The sequence below is a fragment of the Heptranchias perlo genome, chromosome 11, assembly GCF_035084215.1.
Source record: "Heptranchias perlo isolate sHepPer1 chromosome 11, sHepPer1.hap1, whole genome shotgun sequence".
Classification (NCBI taxonomy): Eukaryota; Metazoa; Chordata; class Chondrichthyes; order Hexanchiformes; family Hexanchidae; genus Heptranchias; species Heptranchias perlo.
Window position 1 is genome coordinate 64461091 of NC_090335.1, and position 18272 is coordinate 64479362.

Genomic DNA, 18272 nt, shown 5'->3' on the forward strand with positions numbered 1-18272 from the left:
TGTTAAAGAATGAATGTAAAATTGTTAGTGTACCCTCTTTCAAGTGTTTAATGTTTTCCATTTTCTCCTCCTCCCCCCCCCCCCCCCCCCCCCATTGAATGTATACAAGAGTTGTTTGGGGTGATGCGCTTATTGATTATTCCTTTCCTTCCCCTCTCTGGAAAGTATCAGGCCTGTGCTTGTCATGATGAGTGGGGGGGTCATGGGTGCAAATCTGACTCGTTAATCTGTTGGTCCTGCTTAGATATTACAGAAGAAATCCAGAATGGATGCCCTTTTTAATTTTTTAAAAAACTTAATCCCTATTGTGCAGTAGTGCCAGAATTTCAAAGTTGCACGGTGAAAAGCACAAAAATAATCACATTATCTTCTGTTCAACACTGAATTCTGATCTTTCCACTCTTAGCAGAAATACTTGGAGGAACAACTTAAACGTAAAGAACAAGAACTTCAGGAGGAGAAAAGACACCGACGGGTAACATTTGCAGGGGCAGGACGTTTTGGGATATTCTTCCTGAATACTTTGTGGTATATGGTCAGAAAATATTACCAGAGAAATGGCCATTATTTATGACCTAGCTTTTAGAATAAAGTGGATTAGGTGTCACTAGGTAGTCCTAAAACCACAAAGTTGTTATTTTACAGTCAAAGCTTGAACTCACTAATTTTAGTAATACTCACTCGGGTATGTGTCTTGTCCATCAATATGCATATTAACTTTTTTAATACTCTTCATGGGGTGTTGAAAATGATGCCTATGGAATTGTCCACCCAACTAAAGGAAAAGAAGATGTGAGCAGCAATGAATGGGAAGGAACTGAAATAAACTGGGGCTGGGGATAGAGAGGAGACCTAAAGTGAGGTGACTCTTATTGCCTGTTTGATTCACAGCAAAGTGTAGACCTGCAGAACATCATACAGAAGTATACTCGGGAAGCTGATGCTCTTCGGAAGGAGCAAGCACTATTGCATCAGAGACTTCAGGCAAAGGTAAGGTCACTGAATATTTAAAAAGCAATAAGGTATTAATTCTTGCCTGGTTACAGCTGCATGGGCCCCAGTGACCCTCTGGTACCTCTCCCTAATACTCACTCTTCATATATGAACCTAGACATTTGAATGTTAGTGTGCCATTCATCTATGAGGAGCATTGCAGTCAAACAGAATCCTGTCATCACCCAGCAGCCACATGTCATTTTCCAGCAGAAGTCAGGAGTGGGAACTCTGGCTAATTCCCCCAGAGTCACCGAGGCAAATTGTAGTACCCTAACTACCATCCTGGCTAAGATCAACTGACTTCGCACTGACTGGGAATCAAATCTCTGACCTTCTGGTGTGCATTACTCTGTTACATGCTATCTTTACCAACTGAACGATCAGAGTGCCACTAGTCTTTAACTAATACACAGATTACCATATCCTTTTCAGTCATTTGTAGGAAGCTGGATCAGCTGTAGCTGGTTCCAGCTCAAAACCCACATGCAACTGGAGGAACTAGCTGCAGCTGATATGCCTCCCATCAACACCTTTCTCAAATGCAAGAACAAGACATTGTCTAAGGAATCTCTTGTCAAACTTTTTGAATGATTTTTCTGATGTAACTAGTCCTTCACAGCATATGACAGATTTTGTATAGATGTTTATATGAGCACCAGCTCGGATACCAGTACTGACCTCAAAAGACTGGCTCCAGCATCCACTTCGGGAGACTTCAGCATTGCACTAGCTCTATTTGATACAGGATTAACTGACTTTCCTGAGGCCAGCAGGCTTTATATTGAAGAGCAGGGTTAATGATCCATTTTCAGAGGTAGTTCTAAGAGAGCATCAGTAGGGGGCATAATCTGTTTCTCAGCACTCATTTCCCTGGGATCCAGCCACATCTCTTTAATGACTTTCACTCCTGCATGGCTGTGAAGCTGGGACTTTGGATCCCAGAGGACTAGGCACCAGTAAAGGCTTAATTGTAGAATGGATTAAGGGAATTTTAGATTTGGCTCTCTCTTGTATGGTTCACCACAAAAATGGCAGGGGAAAATTTCTTATTGTTTGCCACTATTAATTCCAGAGGTCAGGAAAAGTAACTTCTTGCTGCTTCCCCACCATAGTGACTATATCTCTTTTTTTCCCCCTTCTCAATGAGAGGAGAAAGCCTGATTGGTATCCATGTCCAAGAGTTATCAAGCAAATGAAATGGTTAAGGAACACCATGATGAGTTCCAATTAATAAGACTTGAGAAGTTAGAACTTAAAGGAAAGGCTAGAAAAATGTCTTTACACAGAGTGGCTAGAATGTGATATTTCCTGCCACAAACCATTGTTGAACCATTCTTTTGAAGGGGAATTAGATATGTTCCTCTTTTTCAAGGAACTTAAAAGGCATGAACAGGAGACTGGATTTAGACCAGGTGGCCCATGGAGAAAACACTGCTGCAGACTTCATGGGTTGATTGGCCTGTTTCTGTACAGTATTCTATGATTATTGATCCTTTAATGTGGGATACGCTGCTTAACTACTTAGTCCTAATCCATTCTCATGCTGCAGGTTTGCAGTATTGATGTGTTGGCACTCATATATAGAGGAATGAGCAGTGTGATTCCAATATTGTAGCACTATGCTGCCCTGATCTTGTTCATCGAAGTGGTGCTGGAATTCAAGTCTTTTGCAAATTTCACGCATGGCTGAACTTTAATCTCTTGCTTTTTCCAAAAGGATACAATCGATTTAAAAGTAATTGGTTTTAACTTCAATTTTTTTCTGTCAATTTAGAGGTAGAGGTAGAGGTGGCATAGAAAATCTCATATCTAAGTTTGCCAATGACACAAAGATTGGTGGCATTGTAAGCAGTGTAGTTGAAAACATAAAATTACAAAGGGCTATTGATAGATTAGGTGAATGGGCAAAACTGTGGCAAATGGAATTCAGTGTAGGCAAATGTGAGGTCATCCACTTTGGATCAAAAAAGGATAGAACGGGGTACTTCCTAAATGGTAAAAAGTTAAAAACAGTGGATGTCCAAAGGGACTTAGGGGTTCAGGTATATAGATCATTGAAGTGTCATGAACAGGTGCAGAAAATAATCAAGAAGGCTAATAGAATGCTTGCCTTTATATCTAGAGGACTAGCGTACAAGGGGGCCAAAGTTATGCTGCAGCTATACGAAACTCTGGTTAGACTGCACCTGGAGTACTGAGAGCAGTTCTGGGCACCGTACCTTCGGAAGGACGTATTGGCCTTGGAGGGAGTGCAGCATAGGTTTACTAGAATGATACCCGAACTTCAAGGGTTAAGTTACAAGGAGAGATTACACAAATTGGGGTTGTATTCTCTAGAGTTTCGAAGGTTAAGGGGTGATCGGATCGAAGTTTATAAGATATTAAGAGGAACAGATAAGGTGGATAGAGAGAAACTATTTCCGCTGGTTGGGGATTCTAGGAATGGGGGCACAGTCTAAAAATTAGAGCCAGACCTTTCAGGAGTGAGATTAGAAAACACTTCTACACACACAGGGTGGTAGACGTTTGGAACTCTTCTGCAAACGGCAATTGATGCTAGCTCAATTGCTAATTTTAAATCTGAGATAGATAGCTTTTTGCCAACCAAGCGTATTAAGCGATATGGGCCAAAGGCAGATATATGGAGTTAGATCACAGATCAGCCATGATCTTATCAAACGGCGGAACGGGCTCGAGGGGCTGAATGGCCTACTCCTGTTCCTATGTTCCTAGAATATATTTGTTCAAGCAGTAATGATCTGAAGATGAATACTTAGCTCATAGTTTTCATGATGATGAGAATACAAAGTAAAATGACTTTCTATTACAGAACTTTCAGGCTACATTGCCAAGTGAGAAAGATTCACGCAAAACCACAGAAGTAACTTCAAGTACCCAGAACCTTACTAAGTGGGTGGTCGATGGGGATATGACATTGAATGTGTCACCCAGCTTGACAACAGCTTTGTCTACTCCTTCAACCTCTTCTGTGAGTAATCTTCAAATTGTGGAAGTCAAATCACTGTCATCTAATGGTCAAAGGTGAGTAACATTTTGGATGCTATTCATGTAATTATAGTACATTTCACATGTGTACAGTGGAACCCAGACACTGGTTTTAATGGAATCTCTCTGGTCTTAGTTATGCTTAACTCTTCTGAACATTGTTATGGAAATTTTTGCACCAGAAATGTCACACTATTTAGGCAAACCAGTTCTATACATTCTAGAATTCTGCTTTCATCGTTAGCATCTGGGACCTTGGTGAACGATGGAACCAATAATCTATCTCCTTAACTAACGAAATTTAAGGACAGCGAAAGAAACCAAGCAAACGATAGAGATGGAATTAGGGTGAATTAGATACAGAAAGAGAAATAAAGAAGGGAAAGAATGATTGGATTGAGAGAGGGCAAAATGAGACAGAAAGGAAAAGTAAGAAAAAAAAATGTTAAAATTTAAAAAATTTCGAGGAAAAATTTACTACCTGTAGGAGGTGAGACTCCACAGTTTCAATTGTTCCCTTTCTGAGCCTCCAAGGTTGAGTGGCATGTCAGGACCACAAATCATCCGATCAGCAGGGTGCTTACGTCGTGAAATACCAGCCCTAACTTTCTGCGGCGAGATTAATTTGTGTTTATGGCGCAAATCCAGCAATTTCTTGATACTCGCAGGAAGATTGACTGCGAGCTCCTGTTTTTGCGAGGCCAACAGCGGAGCAGCTCAAATCATCCAGCAATTTGTGGCGATTCGCAATTCCCCCGTATCTCTTCCTCACCACAAATTGCTGGGTGTTTTACATAATAACAGCGTGCGCCATGAACTCACCATTATTTTTCTAGCAAATTTTGGGCCAATGCCACTTTTGGCAGGGGACACTTGCATTTTGGCATGTATGTATTTGTCATGTTGATAGAGAATGTGGTTTCAAAAGTTAAATGCTGGGCCAACTACACTCATGTCAGGTCATAAGGCCAGTCTCTTGAGTGTTGTTTGCATGTTGTGTTTGTCTTTGCAGCTCCATACAACTGACTTGCATGGGCTCACTTCCTTGCAACTAAAATTGTACCCCTTCTGCATTGTACTGCTGTGTACCAAAACAAATATTTAAATTCATTCATGTCTCCTCCTCCTCCTCCACCACCCGTTCCTCCTCCTCCACCACCCGTTCCTCCTCCTCCACCACCCGTTCCTCCTCCTCCACCACCCGTTCCTCCTCCTCCACCACCCGTTCCTCCTCCTCCACCACCCGTTCCTCCTCCTCCACCACCCGTTCCTCCTCCTCCACCACCCGTTCCTCCTCCTCCACCACCCGTTCCTCCTCCTCCACCACCCGTTCCTCCTCCTCCACCACCCGTTCCTCCTCCTCCACCACCCGTTCCTCCTCCTCCACCACCCGTTCCTCCTCCTCCACCACCCGTTCCTCCTCCTCCACCACCCGTTCCTCCTCCTCCACCACCCGTTCCTCCTCCTCCACCACCCGTTCCTCCTCCTCCACCACCCGTTCCTCCTCCTCCACCACCCGTTCCTCCTCCTCCACCACCCGTTCCTCCTCCTCCACCACCCGTTCCTCCTCCTCCACCACCCGTTCCTCCTCCTCCACCACCCGTTCCTCCTCCTCCACCACCCGTTCCTCCTCCTCCACCACCCGTTCCTCCTCCTCCACCACCCGTTCCTCCTCCTCCACCACCCGTTCCTCCTCCTCCACCACCCGTTCCTCCTCCTCCACCACCCGTTCCTCCTCCTCCACCACCCGTTCCTCCTCCTCCACCACCCGTTCCTCCTCCTCCACCACCCGTTCCTCCTCCTCCACCACCCGTTCCTCCTCCTCCACCACCCGTTCCTCCTCCTCCACCACCCGTTCCTCCTCCTCCACCACCCGTTCCTCCTCCTCCACCACCCGTTCCTCCTCCTCCACCACCCGTTCCTCCTCCTCCACCACCCGTTCCTCCTCCTCCACCACCCGTTCCTCCTCCTCCACCACCCGTTCCTCCTCCTCCACCACCCGTTCCTCCTCCTCCACCACCCGTTCCTCCTCCTCCACCACCCGTTCCTCCTCCTCCACCACCCGTTCCTCCTCCTCCACCACCCGTTCCTCCTCCTCCTCCACCACCCGTTCCTCCTCCTCCTCCACCACCCGTTCCTCCTCCTCCTCCACCACCCGTTCCTCCTCCTCCTCCTCCTCCTCCACCACCCGTTCCTCCTCCTCCTCCTCCTCCACCACCCGTTCCTCCTCCTCCTCCTCCACCACCCGTTCCTCCTCCTCCTCCTCCTCCTCCACCACCCGTTCCTCCTCCTCCTCCTCCTCCTCCACCACCCGTTCCTCCTCCTCCTCCTCCTCCTCCACCACCCGTTCCTCCTCCTCCTCCTCCTCCTCCACCACCCGTTCCTCCTCCTCCTCCTCCTCCTCCACCACCCGTTCCTCCTCCTCCTCCTCCTCCTCCACCACCCGTTCCTCCTCCTCCTCCTCCTCCTCCACCACCCGTTCCTCCTCCTCCTCCTCCTCCTCCACCACCCGTTCCTCCTCCTCCTCCTCCTCCTCCACCACCCGTTCCTCCTCCTCCTCCTCCTCCTCCACCACCCGTTCCTCCTCCTCCTCCTCCTCCTCCACCACCCGTTCCTCCTCCTCCTCCTCCTCCTCCACCACCCGTTCCTCCTCCTCCTCCTCCTCCTCCACCACCCGTTCCTCCTCCTCCTCCTCCTCCTCCACCACCCGTTCCTCCTCCTCCTCCTCCTCCTCCACCACCCGTTCCTCCTCCTCCTCCTCCTCCTCCACCACCCGTTCCTCCTCCTCCTCCTCCTCCTCCACCACCCGTTCCTCCTCCTCCTCCTCCTCCTCCACCACCCGTTCCTCCTCCTCCTCCTCCTCCTCCACCACCCGTTCCTCCTCCTCCTCCTCCTCCTCCACCACCCGTTCCTCCTCCTCCTCCTCCTCCTCCACCACCCGTTCCTCCTCCTCCTCCTCCTCCTCCACCACCCGTTCCTCCTCCTCCTCCTCCTCCTCCACCACCCGTTCCTCCTCCTCCTCCTCCTCCTCCACCACCCGTTCCTCCTCCTCCTCCTCCTCCTCCACCACCCGTTCCTCCTCCTCCTCCTCCTCCTCCACCACCCGTTCCTCCTCCTCCTCCTCCTCCTCCACCACCCGTTCCTCCTCCTCCTCCTCCTCCTCCACCACCCGTTCCTCCTCCTCCTCCTCCTCCTCCACCACCCGTTCCTCCTCCTCCTCCTCCTCCTCCACCACCCGTTCCTCCTCCTCCTCCTCCTCCTCCACCACCCGTTCCTCCTCCTCCTCCACCACCCGTTCCTCCTCCTCCTCCTCCTCCTCCACCACCCGTTCCTCCTCCTCCTCCTCCTCCTCCACCACCCGTTCCTCCTCCTCCTCCACCACCCGTTCCTCCTCCTCCTCCTCCTCCTCCACCACCCGTTCCTCCTCCTCCTCCTCCTCCTCCACCACCCGTTCCTCCTCCTCCTCCTCCTCCTCCACCACCCGTTCCTCCTCCTCCTCCTCCTCCTCCACCACCCGTTCCTCCTCCTCCTCCACCACCCGTTCCTCCTCCTCCTCCTCCTCCTCCACCACCCGTTCCTCCTCCTCCTCCACCACCCGTTCCTCCTCCTCCTCCTCCTCCTCCACCACCCGTTCCTCCTCCTCCTCCTCCTCCTCCACCACCCGTTCCTCCTCCTCCTCCTCCTCCTCCACCACCCGTTCCTCCTCCTCCTCCTCCTCCTCCACCACCCGTTCCTCCTCCTCCTCCTCCTCCACCACCCGTTCCTCCTCCTCCTCCTCCTCCTCCACCACCCGTTCCTCCTCCTCCTCCTCCTCCTCCACCACCCGTTCCTCCTCCTCCTCCTCCTCCTCCACCACCCGTTCCTCCTCCTCCTCCTCCTCCTCCACCACCCGTTCCTCCTCCTCCTCCTCCTCCTCCACCACCCGTTCCTCCTCCTCCTCCTCCTCCTCCACCACCCGTTCCTCCTCCTCCTCCTCCTCCTCCACCACCCGTTCCTCCTCCTCCTCCTCCTCCTCCACCACCCGTTCCTCCTCCTCCTCCTCCTCCTCCACCACCCGTTCCTCCTCCTCCTCCTCCTCCTCCACCACCCGTTCCTCCTCCTCCACCACCCGTTCCTCCTCCTCCTCCACCACCCGTTCCTCCTCCTCCTCCTCCTCCTCCACCACCCGTTCCTCCTCCTCCTCCTCCTCCTCCACCACCCGTTCCTCCTCCTCCTCCTCCTCCTCCACCACCCGTTCCTCCTCCTCCTCCTCCTCCTCCACCACCCGTTCCTCCTCCTCCTCCTCCTCCTCCACCACCCGTTCCTCCTCCTCCTCCACCACCCGTTCCTCCTCCTCCTCCACCACCCGTTCCTCCTCCTCCTCCTCCTCCTCCACCACCCGTTCCTCCTCCTCCTCCTCCTCCACCACCCGTTCCTCCTCCTCCTCCTCCTCCTCCACCACCCGTTCCTCCTCCTCCTCCTCCTCCTCCACCACCCGTTCCTCCTCCTCCTCCTCCTCCTCCACCACCCGTTCCTCCTCCTCCTCCTCCTCCTCCACCACCCGTTCCTCCTCCTCCTCCTCCTCCTCCACCACCCGTTCCTCCTCCTCCTCCTCCTCCTCCACCACCCGTTCCTCCTCCTCCTCCTCCTCCTCCACCACCCGTTCCTCCTCCTCCTCCTCCTCCTCCACCACCCGTTCCTCCTCCTCCTCCTCCTCCTCCACCACCCGTTCCTCCTCCTCCTCCTCCTCCTCCACCACCCGTTCCTCCTCCTCCTCCTCCTCCTCCACCACCCGTTCCTCCTCCTCCTCCTCCTCCTCCACCACCCGTTCCTCCTCCTCCTCCACCACCCGTTCCTCCTCCTCCTCCACCACCCGTTCCTCCTCCTCCTCCTCCTCCACCACCCGTTCCTCCTCCTCCTCCTCCTCCTCCACCACCCGTTCCTCCTCCTCCTCCTCCTCCTCCACCACCCGTTCCTCCTCCTCCTCCTCCTCCTCCACCACCCGTTCCTCCTCCTCCTCCTCCTCCTCCACCACCCGTTCCTCCTCCTCCTCCTCCTCCTCCACCACCCGTTCCTCCTCCTCCACCTCCTCCTCCACCACCCGTTCCTCCTCCTCCACCACCCGTTCCTCCTCCTCCACCACCCGTTCCTCCTCCTCCACCACCCGTTCCTCCTCCTCCACCACCCGTTCCTCCTCCTCCTCCTCCTCCTCCACCACCCGTTCCTCCTCCTCCTCCTCCTCCTCCACCACCCGTTCCTCCTCCTCCTCCACCACCCGTTCCTCCTCCTCCTCCACCACCCGTTCCTCCTCCTCCTCCTCCTCCACCACCCGTTCCTCCTCCTCCTCCTCCTCCTCCACCACCCGTTCCTCCTCCTCCTCCTCCTCCTCCACCACCCGTTCCTCCTCCTCCTCCTCCTCCACCACCCGTTCCTCCTCCTCCTCCTCCTCCACCACCCGTTCCTCCTCCTCCACCACCCGTTCCTCCTCCTCCACCACCCGTTCCTCCTCCTCCACCACCCGTTCCTCCTCCTCCACCACCCGTTCCTCCTCCTCCTCCTCCTCCACCACCCGTTCCTCCTCCTCCTCCTCCTCCACCACCACCCGTTCCTCCTCCTCCTCCTCCTCCTCCACCACCCGTTCCTCCTCCTCCTCCTCCTCCACCACCACCCGTTCCTCCTCCTCCTCCTCCTCCTCCACCACCCGTTCCTCCTCCTCCTCCTCCTCCACCACCCGTTCCTCCTCCTCCTCCTCCTCCTCCACCACCCGTTCCTCCTCCTCCTCCTCCTCCTCCACCACCCGTTCCTCCTCCTCCTCCTCCTCCTCCACCACCCGTTCCTCCTCCTCCTCCTCCTCCTCCACCACCCGTTCCTCCTCCTCCTCCTCCTCCTCCACCACCCGTTCCTCCTCCTCCTCCTCCTCCACCACCCGTTCCTCCTCCTCCTCCTCCTCCACCACCCGTTCCTCCTCCTCCTCCTCCTCCACCACCCGTTCCTCCTCCTCCTCCTCCTCCACCACCCGTTCCTCCTCCTCCACCACCCGTTCCTCCTCCTCCTCCACCACCCGTTCCTCCTCCTCCTCCACCACCCGTTCCTCCTCCTCCTCCACCACCCGTTCCTCCTCCTCCTCCACCACCCGTTCCTCCTCCTCCACCACCCGTTCCTCCTCCTCCACCACCCGTTCCTCCTCCTCCTCCTCCTCCACCACCCGTTCATGTCTCCCTGTACAATTGCATGTGCATGAACTCAGCTGCAGTTGTAAGTGTGCATTACATTAACTGGTCCTGTTCCCACCATTGCAACAATGTTTTGCAGAGAGAATTAATGTAAATCAATTGCAAACAGTCTTCACCTATGCTGAGTACATTATTCAAGCAGATTCTTTAATATGCAATTGATTGGACACGATAAAAAGCATAGGAAGACCTCGATGAGCAAGTCTTCAGAGTTATAGTATGATGTCCTTTCAGGATACTGTTTCATGTGCATGCACATTTTTCCTTCATTTTCTGCCAGTGAAGAGGTTTGAACTGCCTGTCAGTTCAGAAATAAAATTGTTCACATTTAGCATGGTCTGTTGACAGTAGCATTATATATTTTAATGGCATGTCAAAATAGCAAAATTGACAACTTGAGTACTTCTCATCTGTCACATACTAGTTGTTGTCATGTGTTCGAATGATATGACTGGATCAGTTTATATTAGTGCAGATTTGATCTTGTTAGTGTGCAAAGACCTGTAAGCTGCTATTCAAGCTGCAAGAAATATGAAACATTAGTCCTATGCCTTTTAAGGTTTGGGTCCACATTTAAGAGAATTATCCTATTGCTATCATGTGGCTGAATGAACTAAATTCATGCCGTTGTTACATTCAGGCTCGAATATTCTAATGCTGTCTTGGCTGGCCTCCCAAGAACTTGAGCTGATCCAAAAATCTGCTAACCTCCACCAAGTCCCACTCACCCATCACCCCTGTGCTCATTGACAGTCATTGGCTCCCCATTACCTCGATTTTAAAATTCTCATCCTCATGTTCAAATCCCTCCATGGCCTTGTCCCTTCCTATCACGATAACCTCCTCAAGACCTCTGCGTTCCTCCAACCCTGGCCTATTGTGCATCCCCCACTCCCTTTGCCTCATCACTGGCAGCCATGCCTAGGCCCAAGTTCTGGAATTCCCTCCCCAAACTCTCCTTAAAACCTATGTCTTTAACCAAGCTTTTGGTCACCCATCCTAATATCTCCTTTGACTCTCAGTTTTTATTGTCATGCGCTCCTGCGCTACCGCCACATGTCAAAACTGTCAAGCTCCTCATTCTCCCCAGCTTTCCCTCTCCTCTCTCTCCTTCCCCCCCCCCCCCTCCCCCCCCCCCCAATCGAGTAGATTTTATCCAGCAACTAAGTTGGGCACATGTATGGACAAAATAATGTGAGTTGCACATAATGAGCCCTCTGATTCATTTTAAAACTCAAAAGTTCCATTGTGCTTATGTAATGTGTGTAAGCACATATATTGATGCTCAAAGTTTCAGACAAAAGGAAAATAGTAGAAAAGTGCAACATAACCTAGTTGGACTTGGCACATATATTGCCCAAAAATTAAATGATTATTGGAAAAATTAAAAGAAACAGAACAGTAGAAAGGAGCCATATTTAATGTTTTGCTTTGTGGCTTTAATTTTCTGTCTTGTCACCCTCTGCTGCTCCCTCGCCACCCTGCTCTGCTACTCCCTCCTCCCCCTCAGCCTTTATAATAGTATATGGAGCACATCTCTGAATACCCAGTTCAGAATAGTTTTGGCGAGGCCTTTTTCTGCTTTCTTGTTTGTATTTAGTTCATGGCCTGAGAGGGGGTACAAAAATATCCATTTTAAAGAACAAAACAAGAAAATCCAACTAATGTAATTACATTGAACTGAATAGAAAAGGACAATTTTAAGATTGGTTGTGGGTTCAGTATTTTTCATTACTTTGAGAGAAATCTGAACTTGAGCAAACAAATACTGTTTTCATTTTAACTAATGTTTCACTGCAAAATTCATGTATAGGGTTTTTAAAAGTTTTACTTACTTGAGCAAGTTGTGAACTATTACAATATAGTTGAAAATAATTTGGAGGTCATTTCATCATAAAATGGTATAATGTTCAATTTGTGCTTCCCTTGTGGCTCAGTGAATAAAAAGACCACGCAGGAAGATCCCAAAGGTTCAGTCCCTCCCCTGTACATGATAGCTTATCTCATCAGTGCAGTGGTGAGCATGGTGCAGGCAATCAGGTTTTCTATTCCTGACCAGTGACCTCTGCTGGAAAATGTGTATGTATGCACATTGGATGAGGGCAGGATTGAGATTGGTTGTGATGTGCTTGAGTATTCTGTTAGCACTCGCTCTTCAAGCTCACACATGAGCAAGGTACTGAAAGGTAGCTGTGGAACAGTACCTAAGCACCTTCAGGATCCCAAATGTAGGGTACGGTAGCATTATGTTACCGGACTAGTAATCCAGAGGCCTGGACTAATAATCCGGAGTCATGAGTTCAAATCCCGCCACGGCAGCTGGGGAATTTAAATTCAATTGATTAAATAAAATCTGGAATTAAAAAAACTAGTATCAGTAATGGCATTGGCCTTGAAACGACTGGATTGTCGTAAAAACCCATCTGGTTCACAAATGTCCTTTTAGGGAAGGAAATCTGCCGTCCTTACCCGGTCAGACCCACAGCAATGTGCTTGATTCTTAATCGCCCTCTGAAATGGTCTAGCAAGCCTCTCAGTTGTACAATCTCGCTTTTAAAAAAAAAAGTAATAATAAGAATAAAACCGGATGGACCACCCGGCATCGGACCACGAGGCACCAGACACGTCAAAGGCAAACCAAGCCCGGTCGACCCTGCAAAGTCCTCCTCACTAACACCTGGGGACTTGTGCCAAAATTGGGAGGGCTGTCCTACAGACTAGTCAAGCAACAGCCTGACATAGCCATACTCACAGAATCATACCTTTCAGCCAACATCCCACACTCTTCCCACTGGCAGCACAGACCCATCAGAGGTGGCTGTTCAGTGATATACAGTCAGGAGGCAGTGGCTCTGGGAGTCCTCAAAATTGACTCTGGACCCCATGAAATCTCATGGCATCAGGTCAAACATGGGCAAGGAAATCTCCTGCAGATTACCACCTACCGCCCTTCCTCAGCTGATGAATCAGTCCTCCTCCATGTTGAGCACCACTTGGAAGAATCACTGAGGGTAGCAAGGGCACTGAATGTACTATGGGTGGGGGACTTCAATGTCCATCACCAAGAGTGGGTCTGTAGCACCACTACTGAGCAAGCTGGCCGAGTCCTGAAGGACATAGCTGCCAGACTGGGCCTGCGGCAGGTAGTGAGCGAACCAACACAAGGGAAAAACCTACTTGACCTCGTCCTCACCAATCCACCTGTCGTAGATGCATCTGTCCATGACAGTATTGGTAGGAGTGACTGTCGCACAGTCATTGTGGAGACGAAGTCCCAACTTCACAATGAGGACACCATTCGACGTGTTGTGTGGCACTACCACCATGCTAAATGGGATAGATTCAGAACAGATTTGGCAGCTCAAAATTGGGCATCCATGAGGCGCTGTGGGCCATCAGCAGCAGCACAATTGTATTCCAGCACAATCTGTAACCTCATGGCCCTGCATATTCCTCACTCTACCAACAAGCCAGGGGATCAACCCTGGTTCAATGAAGAGTGTAGAAGAGCATGCCAGGAGCAGCACCAGGCATACCTAAAAATGAGGTGCCAACCTGGTGAAGCTACAACTCAGGACTACATGCATGCTAAACAGCGGAAGCAACATGCTATAGACAGAGCTAAGCGATTCCACAACCAACGGATCAGATCAAAGCTCTGCAGTCCTGCCACATCCAGTCATGAATGGTGGTGGACAATTAAACAACTAAAGGGAGGAGGAGGCTCTGTAAACATCCCCGTCCTCAATGATGGCGGAGTCCAGCAAGTGAGTGCAAAAGTCAAGGCTGAAGCGTTTGCAACCATCTTCAGCCAGAAGTGCCGAGTGGATGATCCATCTCGGCCTCCTCCTGATATCCCCACCATCACAGAAGTCAGTTTTCAGCCAACTCCATTCACTCCACATGACATCAAGAAACGGCTGAGTGCACTGGATACAGCAAAGGCTATGGGCCCCGACAACATCCCGGCTGTAGTCCTGAAGACTTGTGCTCCAGAACTAGCCGTGCCTTTAGCCAAGCTGTTCCAGTACAGCTACAACACTGGCATCTATCCGACAATGTGGAAAATTGCCCAGGTATGTCCTGTCCACAAAAAGCAGGACAAATCTAATCCGGCCAATTATCGCTCCATCAGCCTACTCTGAATCATCAGCAGAGTGATGGAAGGTGTCGTCGACAGTGCTATCAAGCGGCACTTACTCACCAATAACCTGCTCACCGATGCTCAGTTTGGGTTCCGCCAGGACCACTCAGCTCAGGACCTCATTACAGCCTTGGTCCAAACATGGACAAAAGAGCTGAATTCCAGAACTGAGGTGAGAGTGACTGCCCTTGACATCAAGGCAGCATTTGACCGAGTGTGGCATCAAGGAGCTCTAGTAAAATTGAAGTCAATGGGAATCGGGGGGAAAACTCTCCAGTGGCTGGAGTCATACCTAGCACAAAGGAAGACGGTAGTGGTTGTTGGAGGCCAATCATCTCAGCCCCAGGACATTGCTGCAGGAATTCCTCAGAGCAGTGTCCCAGGCCCAACCATCTTCAGCTGCTTCATCAATGACCTTCCCTCCATCATAAGGTCAGAAATGGGGATGTTCGCTGATGATTGCACAGTGTTCAGTTCCATTCGCAACCCCTCAGATAACGAAGCAGTCCGTGCAGCTAGACCTGGACAACATCCAGGCATTGGCTGATAAGTGGCAAGTAACATTTGTGCCAGGCAATGACCATCTCCAACAAGAGAGAGTCTAACCACCTCCCCTTAACATTCAGTGGCATTACCATCGCCGAATCCCCCACCATCAACATTCTGGGGGTCACCATTGACCAGAAACTTAACTGGACCAGCCATATAAATACTGTGGCTACAAGGGCAGGTCAGGCTGGGTATTCTGCAGCGAGTGACTCACCTCCTGATTTCCAAAGCCTTTCCACCATCTACAAGGCACAAGTCAGGAGTATGATGGAATACTCTCCACTTGCCTGGATGAGTGCAGCTCCAACAACACTCGAGAAGCTCGACACCATCCAGGACAAAGCAGCCCGCTTGATTGGCACCCATCCACCACCCTAAACATTCACTCCCTTCACCCACCGGCGCACTGTGGCTGCAATGTGTACCATCCACAGGATGCACTGCAGCAACTTGCCAAGGCTTCTTCGACAGCACCTCCCAAACCCGCGACCTCTACCACCTAGAAGGACAAGAGCAGCAGGCACATGGGAACAACACCACCTGCACGTTCCCCTCCAAGTCACACACCATTCCGACTTGGAAATATATCGTTGTTCTTTCATCGCTGGGTCAAAATCCTGGAACTCCCTTCCTAACAGCACTGTGGGAGAACCTTCACCAGACAGACTGCAGCGGTTGAAGGAGGCAGTTCACCACCACCTTCTTGAGGGCAATTAGGGATGGGCAGTAAATGCCGGCCTTGCCAGCGACACCCACATCCCATGAATGAATTAAAAAAAAGGATGGGGAAATAAGAATAACTTGCAATTTGAAGAGATCATACAAAACAAGATTATATAGAATATGTATACTTTAAATTGGGCTTAAAGATACATTTTTAAACATTAGTAGGAATTGAGAATTTAATTGCATTTGAGTCTCAATTGTTCATATCTTACTCAAATACTGGATGGTGGATAAAAATGCCCAAGCACGTCTTTCCAACTTGCTTCATTAACTGAGTTACAAAGTCCTGCAATTGCTACATACATTAAAGTTAATATTTTGCTTCCTTTAGTAGTACTAAACGAACGCTTAACTATGAGGCTACAAGTCCAAGTCCAAAACGACCAAAATTAGATGAAGGAATGACTCTTCATGACTCTCTGAATGGTGAAACTGTTAATGACACACAATTTGATGAAGATGTAATCATCATTGATGAAAAAAGCACACCAAGACCCATAGTAAGTTTTGACTTGTCAAAAGTAAAACATGAGCAGAGGGAAAGTACAGATATGACTGGCATTGTGACTGACTATTGCAATGATGATGTCGTGTTGCTCATCAACTGTGCAGAAAAAGCTGCAGGTACACAAACTGAGAACTCAACCATTTCCGTCAAGGAAGAGGGTACTGCATCTAAAGAACAGAGCTTCTCCAGTAGCACCAGTGAGCAGAAAGAACAAAATCAGCAGCCCCATGACGACTCACTTCAATGTTTGGCAGATACGAAGGAAAGCATGGTTAAAAGCAGTGAACAAGTAAACATCCAGAAAGATCTGCTGAAATCTATGACTGAAGAGAGAGACAGCTATAAGGCAAAAAATGAATTGTTAGAAAAAGAACTAGAAAATTTACCAAAAAACCTAATTGGAAAAAATGTGAGTCATGTCAAAAAAGAGACCTGCCATCAGTGGACGCAATCTGACTTTATTGTTGGGGACAAGGCAGAGAACATGAAAGATTTCTGCAAACTTACCAATGAGGAAAAGGCAACCCAATATGAACTGGCACTAAAGGAAGTGGAAAGGTTAAAGCAACAGTGCCAGACATTGGAGAATCTAAAGTTTGAATGTTTCAATTGTAAAATCAAAGAAAGTGATCCTCTGATAAAAACGGAGGAAGACGAGCTAGTTCTGCAGCTGGACAGTATGTTCCGACAATTAGACAGCTGCAAGTCTGAGCAAGAACAGTATAAGGAGGAAGTAAGTAACTCTGAAATACACAAACTGACAAAAATATGCTTTCAAATTTTAGTACTTTAGATAAATGTTAGTTCATTTACCACTTACTAAAACCGTAATGTATGTTTGTGATCAAATGTGGAGCCTTTAACTGCATAATCTGCTCATTTGACACTTTGGGGTGGGATGGGAGGCAAAAACTGTTTTTTAAAAAAGGGAGTAAAACCCCATTCCAACCCTCCTTCAACCCGCCCACTTCTGGTTTAACGGAGGCGGGTCGAGAGTTGGGTGACCAACTGGCTCTTGGCGGGTCGGTCAGTAAAATCTTTTAAGGAGGATGCGGGCCTCCATTTTAATTATTTTTTATTTTTAACTTCTGGGAGTTGGGATTTCCAGGCCTTCTGCTTCATGCCACGTAAGAGGAGGCGAGAAGGCCCAGATCAACGGGTGAGTGCCTTTATTACATTGCTTGTGGGCCAGGAGGAGCAGCAGTATCTCCAGGCCCAACAAACTTACTTGCCACGACCGCCACCCCCCTCCCCCCCACCGGCCCAATCTTCGACCCTTCCTGTGATTTTTCCCCCCCCCCCCCCCCCACCGTGATGTCCGGTCCACCCTCCGGCCCCCTCCCATGAGTCTCTTTCCCTTCCCCCCCCCCACCCCACCCCTGCGATCTCTGCGGCCCTCCGCCCCCTGTCCCGTCACAATTTACCCCTTTATGTTTTTGTCTTGATCTGTCCATTATGTATTTTGCAATGTTTTGTGTAGGAATCATTAGGACTTAAAGGACTGGTGCATAGGGGTTACAACAGTCTTTCACCTGGGTTTGAATGCAAGCCACAGTGAGGTGATGTAATCAATCAATCAATCAATCTTGCTCTCTCTCCCATGCACTCTAGTTCTTGCTCTCCGTCTTTCTTGTTCACACTCTCTTTCAATCTCAGTTTTCAATGGCATCAATCTGGTTCTTTCTTGGATGCAAGTCCAAAACACGCACACTCACCACTGCCATTAAATTGGCAGCCCCATTTTGTATCCATGTTGCACCGATCTTATTTGAAATGCTGTTTCATCCAGCTCTACCAATGTTGCATCTTCTGACTGACAAAAGTCTAGTAGTTGAATAGGTTGGATTTGTGTCAGTAAGTAAATGCACTTCCAGTGATTGAATTCTGGGCAACTTTGTAAACTTTAGCTACCATACTGGTGCTTGAAGAGTGCTGGTCTGCCATTGAACCTCTATAATTAAAATGTCATCAAATTTATTTGTAATCATAATACCCAATTTAATCCAGTACAACACAACGTAAGCGTCGGAGAGGCTCTAAGTGGTTTGTATGGAAATGGTTTGTTCTTCAGAATGTCAGGCTGATGCATGTTGGGGTACAGTGACGGTAACTATTCTGCTTCCAACTCTAC

The 18272-nt window shown here is 49.8% G+C and overlaps 1 protein-coding gene across 3 annotated transcripts in view; it reads left to right on the forward strand.

Annotated features, from left to right (window-relative positions):
• morc3a (MORC family CW-type zinc finger 3a) overlaps positions 1-18272 on the forward strand; it is a 63189-nt gene that overhangs the window by 30990 nt on the left and 13927 nt on the right. Inside the window, exons 14-17 of one of the 3 annotated variants that reach the window (XM_067993270.1) lie at positions 407-475; positions 892-990; positions 3827-4038; positions 15965-16874. In XM_067993270.1, coding sequence (XP_067849371.1) covers positions 407-475; positions 892-990; positions 3827-4038; positions 15965-16874 — 1290 coding nt within the window. The remainder of the gene's footprint in view (positions 1-406; positions 476-891; positions 991-3826; positions 4039-15964; positions 16875-18272) is intronic. The other 2 variants (XM_067993272.1, XM_067993271.1) reach the window with 2 other exon arrangements.